The sequence below is a fragment of the Entelurus aequoreus genome, linkage group LG16 (genome assembly GCF_033978785.1).
Source record: "Entelurus aequoreus isolate RoL-2023_Sb linkage group LG16, RoL_Eaeq_v1.1, whole genome shotgun sequence".
In the NCBI taxonomy this organism is placed as follows: domain Eukaryota; kingdom Metazoa; phylum Chordata; class Actinopteri; order Syngnathiformes; family Syngnathidae; genus Entelurus; species Entelurus aequoreus.
Genome location: NC_084746.1, coordinates 39,554,128 through 39,573,658, shown reverse-complemented (window position 1 = coordinate 39,573,658; position 19,531 = coordinate 39,554,128). Strand labels below are relative to the sequence as shown.

Here is a 19,531-nt window from a genome sequence, read left to right as displayed (position 1 = left end):
TGTGGGGTCAATTAAACGCTCAAAATGGCCAGAAAAAGAGAACTTTCATCTGGAACTCGACAGTCTATTCTTGTTCTTAGAAATGAAGGCTATTCCACAAAATTGTTTGGGTGACCCCAAACTTTTGAACGGTAGTATATATATATATATATATATATATATATATATATATATATATATATATATATATATATATATATATATATACATATTTATAACACATACAGATTAAAGAATGTAAATAAAGTATTGGTGAATACATTGTAAAGTGATTTCGAGGTAAAATTAAATGCTCCCATTAGCTGCATTGCTAGCCACATAAACAAGTAAAACAATTTTATGTTAGAAAGCAAAAAAAAATAAAACCTTTTGTCTTCCTGTCTGTCATAATGATTGTGAACGACAGGTAAAATTCCCCAAAAAGTGCAATTCCCCTTTAAAGGGGTGCCTTCGTGTAAATCCCAAGTTTGAACCCCAGGGTTCTATGTTTGATAGGGATGTTAAAATGTCAATGCCAGGGTCTGCCGATGTGTTTTTATTGGTCCAAGTTCCCCTGTACTGTACAACAGGAGCACTCTGGTGTTTTTAGGAATTTGATGAAACAATTTTGGTCTCCAGGGTTTTGAACTGGACTCGAGGGTCAGTATGGTGTCATTCCTGGGCCAGATTGGGCCCCCGAACCGCCAATTGAATAGCCCTGCATTAGACTATTAGTCTTCTAAATCTGGCAAACTTTCCAACTTATAACTAAGGCTACTGTGTAAGATTATATTCTAGATGCAATGACCTGCCTCCATCACTTCATCTCTATGTTGGGCGAACACAGAATCAGCTCCAGCCTTGACAGCTGAAGTAACATCAATGCCACCATTTCATGTCTTGTCACTGAGGTAAGACAAGAGCATCTTGACGACTGTGCAAAGGGGGTGCTGCGGAAGAGCAGGTCTATGGTGTACTTCACAGTACATGTAGGAATTTATACCTTCATTGTCTTCATTCGTACAACCCCAGACCATGCTGCTACTATGACCCTGTCTGAATGCAGGCAAGCAGTGGACTGACTACTGTGAAGTATATTTGTGTTTCTACAGACTTTATACCGGGGGTGTCAAACGTATCAGGCCCGCCAACAGGTGTAATGCGGCCCGGGAGATGACTTTGCCAAGTATAAAAATGATCTGCAATTTTTCATGAAAGAAACTGCTGTTCTAAATGTGTCCACTGGATGTCGCAATAGCAATTCAAGTGTAACCCACGTCACACAGCACAGTTGAAAGATGACACGTCAGCTGACTTTAAGCGCCCTCTGGATTGGCTGCCGCTACTCCATTTAGGGCAGGTGCAGGCAATCAGCTGCTCCTGTTGTGGCTGGCAGCAGACTAATGCTGTAGTGCCGCACAATACCTTCTTTGATTGTAAATTATCCACTCAACGGATAAAATAACGGAACGGTAAGATCAACTTGTCCATCATCCTTGAAGTAGTTACAGTTCCGTGCAGCACTTGCAATTTGTTGACGCCGCGATGTGCACCCAGAACTCTATTGTAAAAATATGTGTTTCTACATTTGTTGTTTGTTCTGTTTTGTTTTATGCTTAAACCAGCATGGTCTCATTAGTTAAGTTTGTAGTTATCTTACCTTTAATTCGCCTATTATGGTGCCATTTTGATAATTGTTTTGATTATCTTGTAGTTGTAATATTTGAATGATGGCAAATGAATGTGTTGGGGCAGTTGCGGATGTCACCATGATTGCTTTTCCAAACACATCTTTAAGGAACTGCCAACAGGAGAATACTAAAGAGGACATGTTTAAAGTTGAATGGCTTTGTAAAAACATTGAGACAAAGTCTAAGTTCTTTGTGTTCTTCCTGGTGTTTTTGAAACGGCACCAATTTTGTCCTCAAAATGTTCAACTAACTTGAAGTGTTTTGCCAAGAGGATTATTTGTAATGTTTACATTTTCAGACTGTGCTTGTTCTATTTTTAGCCAAAGAAACAAAGAAAACAATTTTGAAGTTGTCTTTATTAGGGACCGCAATGTCCCTTTGGGACAGAAGACCCTATTGTTATTCTAGCGTTTTATTCTTTATTATTATTATTCTGCCGCCTCTTTGAGCTGTAATTTGACCCCCTTAACATGCTTCAAAACTCACCATATTTGACACACACATCAGGACTGGCGAAAATTGCGATCTATTAAAAAAACCAAACCCCAAAACTCAAAATTGCGCTCTAGCGCCCCCTAAGAAAAAACACAGACAAAACTGCTTGTAACTTCCGGTAGGAATGTCGTAGAGAAATGAAACAAAAACCTCTATGTAGGTCTGACTTAGACCTAGATTTCATACATTGACTTCTTTCAGCAAAAATCAACAGGAAGTTGGCAATTCCCCCTTCAAAACAAAAGTTTAGTAAAAACAGTCACTTTTGCCTCTTTGAGCTGTAATTTGACCCCCTTAACATGCTTCAAAACTCACCAAACTGGACACACACATCAGGACTGGCAAAAATTGCGATCTAATAAAAAAAAAACCGACCCCGAAACTCAAAATTGCGCTCTAGCGCGCCCTAGGAAGAAAACACAGACACAACTGCTCCTAGGAAGAAAACTCAGACAAAACTGCCTGTAACTTCCAGTAGGAATGTCGTAGAGAAATGAAACAAAAACCTCTATGTAGGTCTCACTTAGACCTACATTTCATATATTGACAACCCCCAGCAAAAATCAACAGTAAATTTGCAATTCCCCCTTCAAAACAAACGTTTTGTAAAAACCGGTCACCTTTTTTCAAACATTATCTCCTCTGAGCGCATTTGTCGTGTCGGCTTCAAACTAGCACAGGAGAGAGATTGAACCCTTCTGATTAAAAGTTGACCAAATAGTTTTTATTACTGCTCCGGTTTGGATTTTGTGTGCCGTCAAAGTCAGTCCCGTCCATCGCTGCTTGCAGCTTTAATTTTTACATTATTATCATGATTTTACCAGTGTGGCCCCGAGCTAAAATGAGTTTGACACCCTTGCTTTATGCAAATTTAAATGGTTCAGTCAAAATAGTGTGGAAAAAGGAAATAGAATATCAAAGAACAATGATATGATGAGTCAGTCCTTAGGATGACTCAAACTTCCCAGCTGTAGTTTACTCTCCATGCGTCCTCTGTTCACCAAAAGGTTAGGAAATACAAAATTAGACTGCTGTCACTCCTTCCTTGCAGCGTGGTGGCTGGTTCTTCCACGATGAAAGGGTATTGCAGGAGTGTAAGCACAAAAGATGCTACCTGCATGTACCCTGTGAGCACAAACGCAAGGATGTACTGTAAGAAAGGTCATCATGCTGCAAAAAAAAACATGCAGCTGCACATTTGACAGCCTCTTTGTGTCATACTAATGACCATCATTATTCACTTGGTCTCAAGGGCGGCGAGGAAGTCGACATGTTGATACCGTTTACTAAGATCTGCCCTGGTTTGTGATGGAACCAGGATATTTAACTCGTCACCCACCCAAGAGACTTTTGTTAAACAGATATTGTAACGTCATTAGAAACCATACATGCAGTACTTTGCAATAATGTCCCGAAGGCATTATTGCAATTAGCCTTTTAGGGCCTTACTAGAGGTTTGTGTGTACTAAAACACGTGCAAACTTAATAGCACATGCAAAGCTGATCTACTAAACGTGTGCGAAGTGGATTGTGTCTGTTAAGCGAGGAGAATAAGGCGTCTCTGTCTTTATTATCATGCAAAATATATGCTGATCATTAAAACGCCCACAATACTGAAGTAGAAAATGCAAATATTAGTATTTAGCACGTGCAATGTGATTTATTTTGCGAGCACTATTTTGCGTTTTATTTAGCACGAAGGACATGCAAACTTACAGATCTATACACGGCTGCAGGATCAGAATCCTGCGTCCTACTTGCGTGTGTCAAAGTTGTGCACTAACAGAATTGATAAATAATAGACATATTGTCTATTCAGCAATTTCCTTTTATAATTGTATAGCTGACCTGAGAGGCTGACTAAAGTTAATTCAATGATTGTGTTTTGGTGTCTGCTTTTTTTTAATGTGGTTAGTTTTCTAAATTTTGTAAATATATTACTGTAACATATCTCCAACACGAAAATACGTCTTTAATTGTGCATTTTCTGGTGTTTGACGCAGGAATGCGCTGGTGATGCGATCCACAGCCTCGCACACAGAAATAGGCGTCAGTGTGCACATGGTTCTGTTGTCCTGATTGCATTTCGGAAAAGTTGTTACAGATGATGGATGTTTGCTGCCGGTTCAACACATGGCACACAGGAAGGAGCACGATGACATGAATGTGCAGAAAATGATTGTCTACTTGGTAGAAAGCCACTAATAACACACGCAAAATCCTCATTCAAATAAGGCGCTCTGCACCACTTTTCAATTGTACACAATTGTAGATCACATGGAGTCACGCCCACTCATAGTACACGCTATGGCTGTCCTAATACCAATAGTTTGGTACCGGTTCTGGTACCTAAATGTATTTTAATACTTTTTGATACTTTTCTAAATAAAGTGGACCACAAAAAATGTCATTATTGTCTTGATTGTAACAAAAAATATTAAGTTACATTAAACATATGTTTATCATTGCAATTTAGTCCTTAAATAAAATAGTGAACAGACTAGACAACTTGTCTTTTAGTAGTAAGTAAACAAACAAAGACTCCTAATTAGTCTGCTGACATATGCAGTAAAATATTGTGTCATTTATCATTCTATTATTTTGTCTACATTATGAGGGACAAACTGTAAACATTGATTATTAATCTACTTGTTCATTTACTGTTAATATCTGTTTATTTTAACATGTTATATCTACATTTCTTTTAAAATGTAATAATCACATATTCTCCTGTTTGATACTTCACATTAGTTTTGGATGATACCACACATTTAGGTATCGATCCGATACCAAGTAGTTACAGGATCATACATTGGTCATATTTACAGTCCTCATGTGTCCAGGGACATATTTCCTGTGTTTATAAACATAATATACATTTTAAAAAGAGGAAAAAAGATTTTTTGACGATATAAAATATTGGTGTAATCATAGTACCGTATTTTTCGGATTATGAGTCGCAGTTTTTTAAATAGTTTTGCCGGGGGTGCGACTTATACTCAGGAGCGACTTATGTGTGAAATTATTAACACATTAGCGTAAAATATCAAATAATATTATTTAGCTCATTCACGTAAGAGACTAGACGTATAAGATTTCATGGGATTTAGCGATTAGGAGTGACAGATTGTTTGGTAAACGTATAGCATGTTCTGTATGTTATAGTTATTTGAATGACTCTTACCATAATATGTTACGTTAACATACCAGGCACGTTCTCAGTTGGTTATTTATGCGTCATATAACGTACACTTACTCAGCCTGTTGTTCACTATTCTTTATTTATTTTAAATTGCCTTTCAAATGTCTATTCTTGGTGTTGGGTTTTATCAAATACATTTCCCCCAAAAATGCGACTTATACTCCAGTGCGACTTTTACATGTTTTTTTCCTTCTTTATTATGCATTTTCGGCCGGTGCGACTTATACTCCGGAGCGACTTATACTCCGAAAAATATGGTAGTATCGACTAGATACGCTCCTGTACTTGGTATCATTGCAGTGGATGTCAGGTGTAAATCCACCCATGGCATTTGTTTACATTGTGACGCCGGTGAGCTATTGTATCCTCCTACGATGTGTAGTGAAGCATCTTTAGCTATTCCTCGTCCTGCAGTGATAATGATACTTGAATGAATGATGAATGATCGGTAGTGGTCGAAGGGGCCGTAGGCGCAAACTGGCAGCCACGCCTCCATCAGTCTACCCCAGGGCAGCTGTGGCTACGAAAGTAGCTTACCACCACTAGGTGTGAATGAATGATGGGTTCCCACTTCTCTGTGAAGCGCTTTGAGTGTCTGGAAAGCGCTATATAAATCTAATCCATTATTATTATTATTTGTAAGAATCATACTTTATTTGTCGCCATGGAGACGAGGATTAGTGATTTAGAAGTAGCTAGCTAGCTAGCCCTGTCTTAAAGCACCTCTTCCTGAGGGTGTTTTAGTGTTATAACTTCACCTTTATCTTTACTTTTTAGACCAAAATGCATCCATTCTCCCTTTTCTGTCTACACATTGTGACTGCTTGTAAGCACTCTGTGTGTGTGCGCTGCCCAACATGCTCCTCTGCTCGTAAAACCAGCAATGTCATGACGACGACGCGCCGTCATGCCTGTTTAAAAAAAGGTGGCGGGGCCTGTACTTTTTAGAGGCGGTATAGAACCAAATATGATTCCGTAGTATCACGGTACTTTTCTAGTACCAGTATACCGTACAACCCTAGTACACGCAATTTTTTTTTTTTGCACACTTATTCAGGTCTTAGTAAAGCAGACCCTTAATGTATTTGCAATATTGTTTTTATGGCTCTTTGTTGTTGCACATGTAGCATAGCATCCGCAATGTGAGTAACCATAACTCTATTTGGGTGTTAACTTCCTGTGGCGAGCAAGCACTAGTGGTTGGCTGGAGAGAGGGATTGTTGTTAGGCTGTAGCTGCAGCTCCATCTTATTTTGTTCTCCACATCACGCAACGCAGATTTGCGGGGCGTGTCGTGTGGCCTCAGCCCAGAAGCATTTTCCAGGGACTGGGCAGTCGTGGCTTTGAGTCCGGCTTCATACTCTTCTGTAAAGAGTCCGTCCACTTCTCGTAGCTTTGCGTATTAAAATTAAGTTTGCAAAAAATAATAAACAACATTAAACTTCCTATAATTCAAAGACTACGGCTGAGTAAAACACTGCAGGATAGTTCCACTGATCAACTGATGCCCCACTAAAGTTCCTGCATGTTGAAAGCTCATTTTGTTCTTCTTTCTCTCAAGTTTGTTGTCATAGAAACACAAGAAATAAGAAATAAACAAGTATATTCCAATGGCGGTCGTGTGTTTGAACAACACGTTTTAGGAACGCCCTTAAATGTGTTCAACCAATCAGCGATAGACAGCACAGCACGCCCCCAAAAAGGTTCCTGGTCACTTGGAAAAGTCCCACCTTGCTAGTAGGAACTCCGAAAGGTTCCTAAAGAACTAAATCTACCCGGGTAGTTTTTGATGGAAACACAAGAGGAACTTTAAGTGGGGAAGTCCCTGAAAAAGTTCCAGCAGTGGAAAAGAGCCTAGAATTGTATTGCAAAAATCAGCAGCAAAATTCTGAGTCTTTGTAACCTGTTTTGAAATAATTCAATGATCATTTGGGTACCAAATAATACATCGTGATATATGTGGTTGTCACAGGAGGCTGCAATAGACATTATAGGCCATGCAATTCCTTTATTATTTCAAAATGTCTGAGAAAGTTTAAACTGTCCAACTTTGTTTATGATGAAGAGAAAAGAACAAAGTGCATTAGTATTTGGGAACACATTTGGAACATTTTCAGAATGTACAGTAAGTGCAGATCAAATTGTGAATAACTAAGTTAGAACTTTATGAATGGAAATAAAATCCATTTATGGCCATGATGCCCATCACTAGTGCTTAGCAATCCTTTCTGCTTGTAGAGTCATATTTGTCTGAATGAAACCTGCTGCAGCCACTATGTCCAGTGGGCATTAACATCAACGCTGTGCCTTCTGTAGTCTGGTGTTGGAGAAAACACAGGCGCTTCTCTGCATGTTCCTGTCTTGCACCAACCGTGGCTGACCCACGTCAGATGGTTGAGTGACAGGTGGGGTCAAGCGGCAAGCAAAGGACACGTCCTCAAGCCACAGGATGCAAAGAGGAGTGGCTCTATATGTCAGTGTTTGTCTCACCAAGTGATGTAATCACAGTAATAACTGTGCTGTAATAACAGTAATAACAGTAATAACTGTGCTGTAATAACAGTAATAACTGTGCTGTAATAACAGTAATAACTGTGCTGTAATAACAGTAATAACTGTGCTGTAATAACAGTAATAACTGTGCTGTAATAACAGTGAGAACGTTGATGACTGTGTTGTAATAACAGTGAAAACGTTGATAACTGTGTTGTAATAACAGTAATAACTGATAACTGTGCTGTAATAACAGTAATAACTGTGATAACTGATGTAATAACAATAACTGTGCTGTAATAGCAGTAATAACTGATAAGTGTGCTGTAATAACAGTAATAACTGATAAGTGTGCTGTAATAACAGTAATAACTGTGATAACTGATGTAATAACAATAACTGTGCTGTAATAGCAGTAATAACTGATAAGTGTGCTGTAATAACAGTAATAACTGTGATAACTGATGTAATAACAATAACTGTGCTGTAATAGCACTAATAACTGATAAGTGTACTGTAATAACAGTAATAACTGTAATAACTGATGTAATGACGATAACTGTGCTGTAATAACAGTAATAACTGATAAGTGTGCTGTAATAACAGTAATAACTGTGATAACTATGCTGTAATAACAGTAATAACTGTGATGATGTAATAATAGTAATAACTGTGATGATGTAATAACAGTAATAACTGTGATTAAAAACTGTGCTGTAATAACAGTAATAACTGGGATAACTATGCTGCAATAACAGTAATAACTGATGATGTAATAGCAGTAATAACTGTGATAAAAAACGGTGCTGTAATAACAGTAATAACTGTGATGATGTAATAACAGTAATAACTGTGATATCTGTGCTGTAATAACAGTAATAACTGATAACTGTGCTGTAATAACAGTAATAACTGTGATCATGTAATAACAGTAATAACTGTGATAAAAAAAACTGTGCTGTAATAACAGTAATAACTGTGATGATGTAATAACAGTAATAACTGTGATAAAAAAAATTGTGCTGTAATAACAGTAATAACTGTGATGATGTAATAACTGTGATATCTGTGCTGTAATAACAGTAATAACTGATAACTGTGCTGTAACCACAGTAATAACTGTGATGATGTAATAACAGTAATAACTGATAACTGTGCTGCAATAACAGTAATAACTGTGATGATGTAATAACAGTAATAACTGTGATAAATGTGCTGTAATAACAGTAATAACTGATAACTGTGCTGTAATAACAGTAATAACCGTAATTAACTGTGCTGTAATAATAGTAATAACTGTGATAACTGTGCTTTAATAACAGTAATAACTGTGATGTAACAACTGTGATAACTGTGCTGTAATAATGGTAATAACTGATAACTGTGCTGTAATAACAGTAATAACTGATAACTGTGTTGTAATAACTGTGATAACTGATGTAATAACAGTAGTAACTGTTATAAAAAAAACGGTGCTGTAATAACAGTAATAACTGTGATAACTGTGATGTAATAATAGTAATAACTGTGCTGTAATAACAGTAATAACAGTGCTGTAATAACAGTAATAATTGTGCTGTAATAATAGTAATAACTGTGCTGTAATAACAGTAATAACAGTGCTGTAATAACAGTAATAATTGTGCTGTAATAACAGTAATAATTGTGCTGTAATAACAGTAATAACTGTGCTGTAATAACAGTAATAACAGTGCTGTAATAACAGTAATAACTGTGCTGTAATAACAGTAATAATTGTGCTGTAATAACAGTAATAACTGTGCTGTAATAACAGTAATAACTGTGCTGTAATAACAGTAATAATTGTGCTGTGATAACAGTAATAACTGTGATGTAATAACAGTAATAACTGTGCTGTAATAACAGTAATATACTACTACTATACTAGTACCGGTATACCTAATCATGATAATGCATTTTGATGAGACATGCCAGCAAATTTGACAGCAACAAGCAAACAAACGTGTCCTCAATGCAATGTAGTGTGCTCGCTAGTGGCTAATGTCCCTCCACAGTGCAATGCCACTTCTAAGTCAGCAATTATCGCCTCCATGGCGTCACAAAAAGTATGTTTCTTCCATCCCTCACATTAGCCCTGGAGGTCCAGCAATAGCTAAACATGCTACAATGCACACCGAAGGAGGATACGCTAAACGCAAGCTAGACCTCTTGAATGTAAACAAAGGTTGACGGATCGATACAAATGTCGATAGTAACGATGAATATTTTTTACTTTAGAAACATTTTTATTTGTTTTTGCTAGTGTTTACAAACTAATGAAGTAACTCCCTGGACACGTGAGAAGCAGATGTCTGCTATTGAGCGGAATTCCGCTCTTTTTCTGGCCAAAAGTGGTATTTTTTTAGATTTCCCTGTAAAACTGCTAACTCGGCTGCTCTCCAGGGGACCGCCATGAGCTGGCTGCTTAGAGCTAACCACGCTAGCGGGCCGAGTACAACAGAGTGCAGCCTACATTTACTGACTGTTCACACTTTCTGGTGCACCAAGGCTAGTTGGCAGCTTAAAGTCAAAGCTAACGCGCAAACTGCCGTGTCCATGCTTTCTACAAAACCCAAAAGCAGTGAAGTTGTCACGTTGTGTAAATGGTAAATTAAAAGAGAATACAATGATTTGCAAATCCTTTTCAACTTATATTCAATTGAATAGACTGCAAAGACAAGATACTTAATGTTCACACATTTTTTTGCAAATAATCATGAACTTAGAATTTAATGGCAGCAACACATTGCAAAAAAGTTGTCACAGGGGCATTTTTACCACTGTGTTACATGGCCTTTCCTTTTAACAACACTCAGTAAATGTTTGGGAACTGAGGAGACACATTTTTGAAGTGGAATTATTTCCCATTCTTGCTTGATGTACAGCTTAAGTTGTTCAACAGTCTCCCTTCTGCTATTTTAGGCTTCATAATGCGCCACACATTTTCAATGGGAGACAGATCTGGACTACAGGCAGGCCAGTCTAGTACCCGCACTCTTTTACTACGAAGCCACGCTGTTGTAACATGTGACTTGGCATTGTCTTGCTGAAATAAGCAGGGGCGTCCATGATAACGTTGCTTGGATGGCAACATATGTTGCTCCAAAACCTGTATGTACCTTTCAGCATTAATGGCGCCTTCACAGATGTGTAAGTTACCCATGTCTTGGGCACTAATACACCCCCATACCATCACAGATGCTAGCTTTTCAACTTTGCGCCTATAACAATCCGGATGGTTCTTTTCCTCTTTGGTCCGGAGGACACGACGTCCACAGTTTCCAAAAACAATTTGAAATGTGGACTCGTCAGACCACAGAACACTTTTCCACTGTGCGTCAGTCCATCTTAGATGAGCTCAGGCCCAGCGAAGCGTTTCTGGGTGTTGTTGATAAATGGCTTTGGCTTTGCATAGGATAGTTTTAACTTGCACTTACAGATGTAGCAACCAACTGTAGTTACTGACAGTGGTTTTCTGAAGTGTTCCTGAGCCCATGTGGTGATATCCTTTACACGCTGATGTCGCTTTTTGATGCAGTACTGCCTGACAGATCCAAAGTTTGTAATATCATCGCTTATGTGCAGTGATTTCTCCAGATTCTCTGAACCTTTTGATGATATTACGGACCGTAGATGGTGAAATTTCCAAAAACAATTTGAAATGTGGACTCGTCAGACCACAGAACACTTTTCCACTTTGTATCAGTGCATCATAGATGAGCTCAGGCCCAGCGAAGCCGACAGCGTTTCTGGGTGTTGTTGATAAACGGTTTTCGCCTTGCGTAGGAGAGTTTTAACTTGCACTTACAGATGTAGCAACCAACTGTAGTTAATGACAGTGGGTTTCTGAAGTGTTCCTGAGCCCATGTGGTGATATCCTTTACACACTGATGTCGCTTGTTGATGCAGTACAGCCTGAGGAATCGAAGGTCACGGGCTTAGCTGCTTACGTGCGGTGCTTTGATGATATTACGGACCGTAGATGGTGAAATCCCTAAATTCCTTGCAATAGCTGGTTGAGAAATGTTGTTCTCAAATTGTTTGCTCAGGCATTTGTTGACAAAGTGGTGACCCTCGCCCCATCCTTGTTTGTGAATGACTGAGCATTTCATGGAAGCTGCTTTTATACCCAATCATGGCACCCACCTGTTCCCAATTTGCCTGTTCACCTGTGGGACGTTCCAAATAAGTGTTTGATGAGCATTCCTCAACTTTATCAGTCTTTTTTGCCACTTGTGTTGTTATGCACGGCGGCGGTAAGGAGGCGACACCACGGCAGTACTGTGGTTTTACAGGTTTATTTAAACCTTTGATGAGTGTATAGGATGTGTATGCTACTTCAAGTGAAAATGTGAGGACAATGTGCTGAATGAACAATATGAATGTTACCAGGGGTTGTTGTCTGTGCGTGTTGGATGATGGATGAATCATTCATCGAACCAAAGGGGGCAAGGCGAAGAGGCAGTCCGTGGGGAGGCAAGCAGTCGAGGGGTGGAGAGAGGCAACCATGTCCGTGTCCGAGCAGGGGTCGAGGATCGGGGAAGGCAATCGAGAAGCAATACTCGATCCAACGGGGAAGGCACTGGGGAAGATACAAGGGACATAAACTTGGGAACAAGGAAGGGGCACAGAGAAGGCGAGCAAAGAACGAGGGAGTGATGCCAGACGTGATGCTTACTGGGAAGATAGGCTACGTTCTGGCAAAGGTTCCTCTGGTCCGCTGGTCTTTATGCCACTCCCTCTCATTAGTCCCAGGTGCGCTGATTCCTCATTGCCTGCGGCCTTGTCGGTGCGTGGGCGGCGTGGGCGGGTTCGAGCCTGCGCGTGACATGTGCCAGTTCTCAGTCTTTTTTGCCACTTGTGCCAGCTTTTTTTAAACATGTTGCAGGCATCGAATTCCAAATGAGCTAATATTTGCAAAAAATAAAGTTTTCCAGTTCCAACGTTAAATATCTTGTCTTTCAATTTGTTTTTGGAAACTGTGGACGTCGTGTCCTCCGGACCAAAGAAGAAAATAACCATCCGGATTGTTCTAGGCGCAAAGTTGAAAAGCCAGCATCTGTGATGGTATGGGGGTGTATTAGTGCCCAAGACATGGGTAACTTACACATCTGTGAAGGCACCATTAATGCTGAAAGGTACATACATGTTTTGGAGCAACATATGTTGCCATCCAAGCAACGTTATCATGGACGCCCCTGCTTATTTCAGCAAGACAATGCCAAGCCACGTGTTACAACAGCGTGGCTTCGTAGTAAAAGAGTGCGGGTACTAGACTGGCCTGCCTGTAGTCCAGCCCTGTCTCCCATTGAAAATGTGTGGTGCAATATGAAGCCTAAAATAGGAGAAGGGAGACTGTTGAACAACTTAAGCTGAACATCAAGCAATAATGCGAAAGAATTCCACTTAAAAAATGTGTCTCCTCAGTTCCCAAATGTTTACTGAGTGTTGTTAAAAGGAAAGGCCATGTAACACAGTGGTAAAAATGCCCCTGTGACAACTTTTTTGCAATGTGTTGCTGCCATTAAATTCCAAGTTCATGATTATTTGCAAAAAAAAAATAAGTTTCTCATCTTGTCTTTGCAGTCTATTCAATTGAATATAAGTTGAAAAGGATTTGCAAATCATTGTATTCTCTTTTAATTTACCATTTACACAACGTTACAACTTCACTGCTTTTGGGTTTTGTACATGTATTTCATGGTTCTGTTCAAACATGTGGACACATCCCACTAGCAGAGACAACCTCTCTAAGAGAAGTGTGCAATTGTTGCATGAAGCCATTGTGTAGTGGACTGTAGTGTGGGCTGCAGTGTCACACCTGGTCTGGGAGTGAAGAAGAAACGCCTGTTAGCGACACACTGCTAGTTTTGTGAAAACAAATAAAAGGCAGACTTGTGCACAGTCATTTTGCCTCCTTCAGATTGTCGCCGCCATGACAGTATAATGAAGATTACATGTGTAACGTGGGGCGCCTCTTGTTTCCAAGCTGGTGCCCTGGGTCCTAGTGTCCCCCATGTTACACATTTAATAAAACATTCATGTTGTAATCGAAGAAGCAAACAAACAAACTTGTAGCAGATACCATGAAAGCAATCTTACGTCCATGACTTCACTAAGTGACACACAAGTTCCATAAGATATTTGAGTTTTTACAATTTCAGTATTTATTATCAAATATAGCCATCATATCTCATGTAACTACCAGGTATTGGATTGATACCCAAATTGGTGGTAGCTATGGGCCCAAAACTAATGTGAGCAAGGCAAGTTTATTCGTAGAACACAATTCACAAGTGCTTTATAGAAAATTACCACACAAAGACAAATATAAAATAATCATAGAGATAATCATAATTCAAATTAAAATCAGTCAAACAGTGTAGATTTTAAAAAAACGTCATTAAACGAAAGCGTTTTCAGCCTGCATTTGAGCTTTGCCAAAGTTGAGGCCTGTCTCATGTCTCCTTGAAGACTATTCCAGTGTTTAGAAGCCATGTTTTTGAGGTTCTCCAAGCTGGAGATGGTTCATATGGTTCTAAGATGTCAGAGATGGACTTTGGCACAAGACCATGAAAAGACTTGTAGACAAGCAAAGCTGTTTTAAAGGCCTACTGAAACCCACCACTACCGACCACGCAGTCTGATAGTTTATATATCAATGATGAAATCTTAACATTGCAACACATGCCAATACGGCCGGGTTAACTTATAAAGTGCAATTTTAAATTTCCTGCGAAACTTCCGGTGGAAAACGTCTAGATATGATGACGTATGCGCGTGACATCAATGGTTGAAACGGAAGTATTGGGACACCATTGTATCCATTACAAAAAGCTCTGTTTTCATCGCAAAATAAAAAAGATACGTCCTGCACTGCACTCTAGTCCTTCACTCTCACGTTCCTCATCCACAAATCTTTCATCCTCGCTCAAATTAATGGGGTAATCGTCGCTTTCTCGGTCCGAATCGCTCTCGCTGCTGGTGTAAACAATGGGGAAATGTGAGGAGCCTTTCAACCTGCGACGTCACGCTACTTCCGGTACAGGCAAGGCTTTTTTTTATCAGCGACCAAAAGCTGCGAATTTTATCGTCGCTGTTCTCTACTAAATCCTTTCAGCAAAAATATGCCAATATCGCAAAATGATCAAGTATGACACATAGAATGGATCTGCTATCCCTGTTTAAAAATTTAAAAAATAATTTCAGTAGGCTTTTAAAGTCTTCTCTGAGTAACAGGAAGTGACCTCAGCACTGGACGAATGTGGTCATATTTCTTGGTTCTTTTCAGGACTCGAGCAGCAGCGTTTTGGCTGTACTGCGGCTGCTGTACAGCTGGCTTAGAGACCAAGGCATGGACTAGTCTCTCTGAGTCGGATTTAGACATGATCAAACTACAAACTATATCAAACAAAGAAAAAGGGTGAAACATTGGCGCAGACCGAGAGGGTGAGGTCGTGCATTGACGGTGTAAATGTGGAACTTGGAGCTAAGCTATGCCAACATAAATGGTGTACTTGAACAGGAAGTAACCACCTATTAACAGTAAATTAACGAGTAGATTAATAATAGTTTTGTTACCGCACGTCAGCAGCTAAATGTGGAGCCTTTGTGCCTGTTTTGAAATGGTCTATTATTATCTATATACCACATAATATATCGTGATACGTATCGTTATCGCAGGAGGCTGCAATATTTATGGTGTTATAGATTTTCGACCATATCGCATCACTAATGCTTTGCTTTTCTTCTTTTTAAACTCAGAATTGAATTTGAGTTCATTCTTTTATCGGAAGTAATGTGAATTTAATCGCTTTTCCAGGAACCCTGGTGGAATTTTCTGGTTCACAGTTCACTGGTACCCTTTTGTTAATGCCAAAGAAAAAGCAAAACACAGTTGTGGTTTCCATGAGGTTTGCTAAAGTCTTGTGTTGTGCTCAGGTCATGCAAGGAGATCGTTTAAGTCAGGGGAGCCCACACTTTTTCTGCAGGCGAGCTACTTTTCAATTGACCAAGTGAAGGGGATGTACTTCATTCATATATATCATTTATATTGATTTATTTATGAAAGAGATGTGAACAAGTTAAAGGTGTTTAATGATAACACAAGCATGTTTAACATTCCTTTCTTTCATGAAGACAAGAATATAAGTTGGTGTATGACCTGATTCTGATGACTTACATTGATTGGAATCAGACAGTAGTGATGATAACGTCCACATTTTCAAATGGAGGACAAAAAAGTCCTCCTTTCTGTCCAATGCCACATGAAAGTGCTTGTTTTTTGTTTGTCCAGCTTCCATACTCCTTTTTATACACTTTACAAGAAATACATTGGCGGCAAACTCCGTAGCTTGCTAGCTTGTGTGCGCTAGCTTCCTGAGACTCTTATTTTGTTAGCGCAGGCAGGATGAGGCAGCGCTTTTATTGTGAAGACAGGAACTGTGCGGTCGGTCTTTAGAGTTTTGACGGCTGTTACGGCGCAAGAGTCTGTTGAAATAAAAAGTGTTTCTCGCCTTCCTGTCGGTCATTTTTTCTTAATAATGATCTGGCAGCAGCCAGCATCTTCTCACAAGACCCTCGGGTGTCGTGAATGTCAATCAAGTGACCAAAGTGACGTCTTGGTGGAGATTGATGATCGATCATTTTTAGGTCTATGTTTTTAATGCCATCCACCGCTAGCTCGCCATCCGCGTAATGGACACCCCTGGTTTAAGTGACGATAGAGCCAGAATGTAGTAGCAACATCAAAACTAAGTTAACAGACGTGGGGGTTTTCAGCATAAATCAATGACCCCTATTAGACAATTGTTTTTGTTTTAGTTTACTAATGCAGGGCAAGGCAGGAGTGTTTTTTCGGGAGTCGGAGAGCTGGACAGCGGATTTCACAAGGCTGCTTAGATAATGCAGAAGGGTCAGGATGGACTTAGCATTTGAAGATGTTATGTAAGCAAGTGCTTCAGGCCCTGCAGATACGGGCAACTCATTCCTTATTTGGACAACGGGCTAACGGCTCTACTTTCCTTTTAGGTTATTTCCTGGAGTTGCTGAACAGCTCTGCCATCGCACTACAGGAGACGTTCACCTCCACCTGGGGCTTGTTCTACCTTCAGAATTCCCAAGTGTTCACCGACCTCTACACAGATTTGAGGCTCTACTGTCGCGGCTCCAACATCAACCTGGAAGAAGCGCTGAATGAGTTCTGGGGCCGGCTTTTAGAGAAACTCTTCTTCCATGCAAACAGGCAGTATTCCATAGGTAAACTTTTCAGAAGATGGAATGTTTCCTGGACTAAAGCAACGTTGGTGTTAAATGATCTCGTTGACAACAGGGGACGACTACCTGGAGTGTGTATCCAAACAGCTGGAGACGCTTCGCCCTTTCGGGGAGACACCTCGTGATCTCAAGTTGAAGGTCACTCGGACGTTTGTGGCCGCCCGGTCTTTTGTCCAAGGACTGGTCGTCAGTGGAGAAGTGGTCCGCAAAGTATCCCAAGTAAGTTCTTGTTGTTCCCTTTCATTTTCTTATCTCTATCCCCCCCTGCTCCAGTCAAAGACCAAATATATCCATTTCATAAAGTCAAATAAGGCAACAAGAGAAGTATCCAACACTTCTCTTTTCTAAAGCAGATAGGATCATCTACTAGACAGGACATATTTAAAATACAAACCCCATTTCCATATGAGTTGGGAAATTGTGTTAGATGTAAATATAAACGGAATACAATGATTTGCAAATCCTTTTCTACCCATATTTGATGAAGATATTTGATGTTCAAACTCATAAACTTTATTTTTTCTTGCAAATAATAATTAACTTAGAATTGCATGGCTGCAACACGTGCCAAAGTAGTTGGGAAAGGGCACGTTCACCACTGTGTTACATGGCCTTTCCTTTTAACAACACTCAGTAAACGTTTGGGAACTGAGGAGACACATTTTTTAAGCTTCTCAGGTGGAATTCTTTCCCATTCTTGCTTGATGTACAGCTTAAGTTGTTCAACAGTCCATGGTAACGTTGCTTGAATGGCAACATATGTTGCTCCAAAACCTGTATGTACCTTTCAGCATTAATGGCACCTTCACAGATGTGTAAGTTACCCATGTCTTGGGCACTAATACACCCCCATACCATCACAGATGCTGGCTTTTCAACTTTGCGCCTAGAACAATCCGGATGGTTCTTTTCCTTTTTGGTCCGGAGGACACAACGTCCACAGTTTCCAAAAACAATTTGAAATGTGCACTCGTTAGACCACAGAACACTTTTCCACTTTGTATCAGTCCATCTTAGATGAGCTCAGGCCCAGCGAAGCCGACGGCGTTTCTGGGTGTTGCTGATAAACGGTTTTCGCCTTGCATAGGAGAGTTTTAACTTGCACTTACAGATGTAGCGACCAACTATAGTTACTGACAGTGGGTTTCTGAAGTGTTCTTGAGCCCATGTGGTGATATCCTTTACACACTGATGTCGCTTGTTGATGCAGCACAGCCTGAGGGATCGAAGGTCACGGGCTTAGCTGCTTATGTGCAGTGATTTCTCCAGATTCTCTCAACCCTTTGATGATATTACGGACCGTAGATGGTGAAATCCCTAAATTCCTTGCAATAGCTGGTTGAGAAAGGTTTTTCTTAAACTGTTCAACAATTTGCTCACGCATTTGTTGACAAAGTGGTGACCCTCGCCCCATCCTTGTTTGTGAATGACTGAGCATTTCATGGAATCTACTTTTATACCCAATCATGGCACCCACCTGTTCCCAATTTGCCTGTTCACCTGTGGGATGTTTCAGATAAGTGTTTGATGAGCATTCCTCAACTTTATCAGTATTTATTAACACTTTTCCCAACTTCTTTGTCACGTGTTGCTGGCATCAAATTCCAAAGTTAATGATTATTTGCACAAAAAAAAAAAGTTTATCAGTTTGAACATCAAATATGTTGTCTTTGTAGCATATTCAACTGTATATGGGTTTAAAATGATTTGCAAATCATTGTATTCCGTTTATATTTACATCTAACACAATTTCCCAACTCATATGGAAACGGGGTTTGTAAGTTTGATAATAAAGGAGGGATGTTTACACTGTACCGGTATTTTTTGGTACCGGTTCCTAATTGGGTCAGTCCAGGAAGACTGTTAAGATTATAGGCTAATGATACGGCTATCGTTAAGTTTTCTATCCAGCTGACCGTAGGAATTTAGGACACAATGTCACATTCAGTTCAAGTGCTGCAGCTACGCATTAAAATGACAGGTAAGATAATCAGCGTAAAGTACTCACAAATAAGGAAGCAACACCATACAAAAGTTTGTAGCACAACAATATTTCCCTCGAGTCCCCAGAATCACGCACGCTAAGAAGAGTTAGTGACAGTTTGAAGTGAACGCGCAACTCACGACCGCTGCTACCGTCGATCAACCGTCCTCTAAACCATCCAGTAATCCACAGGCCAATATTAATCCACTCAAAAAAGTTACCATTTTAAAAAATCACTCTGTCTTTTTATTCATATAATACACGCTCAACAGAGACATACATTTTCCAACTTTCAGTTGGCTTCCGGTCCGTTGCTCAATTAGGTCCGTGTACAACAGGGGTCCCCAAACTACGGCCCGCGAGCCGGATACGGCCCCCAAGCGTCCAAAAT

The 19,531-nt window shown here is 39.8% G+C and overlaps 1 protein-coding gene across 1 annotated transcript in view; it reads left to right on the top strand.

Annotated features, from left to right (window-relative positions):
• Positions 1 to 19,531, top strand: part of LOC133630942 (glypican-1-like) — a 235,915-nt gene that overhangs the window by 149,642 nt on the left and 66,742 nt on the right. The window contains exons 3-4 of the mRNA XM_062022819.1: positions 16,911 to 17,138; positions 17,212 to 17,375. Coding sequence (XP_061878803.1) covers positions 16,911 to 17,138; positions 17,212 to 17,375 — 392 coding nt within the window. The remainder of the gene's footprint in view (positions 1 to 16,910; positions 17,139 to 17,211; positions 17,376 to 19,531) is intronic.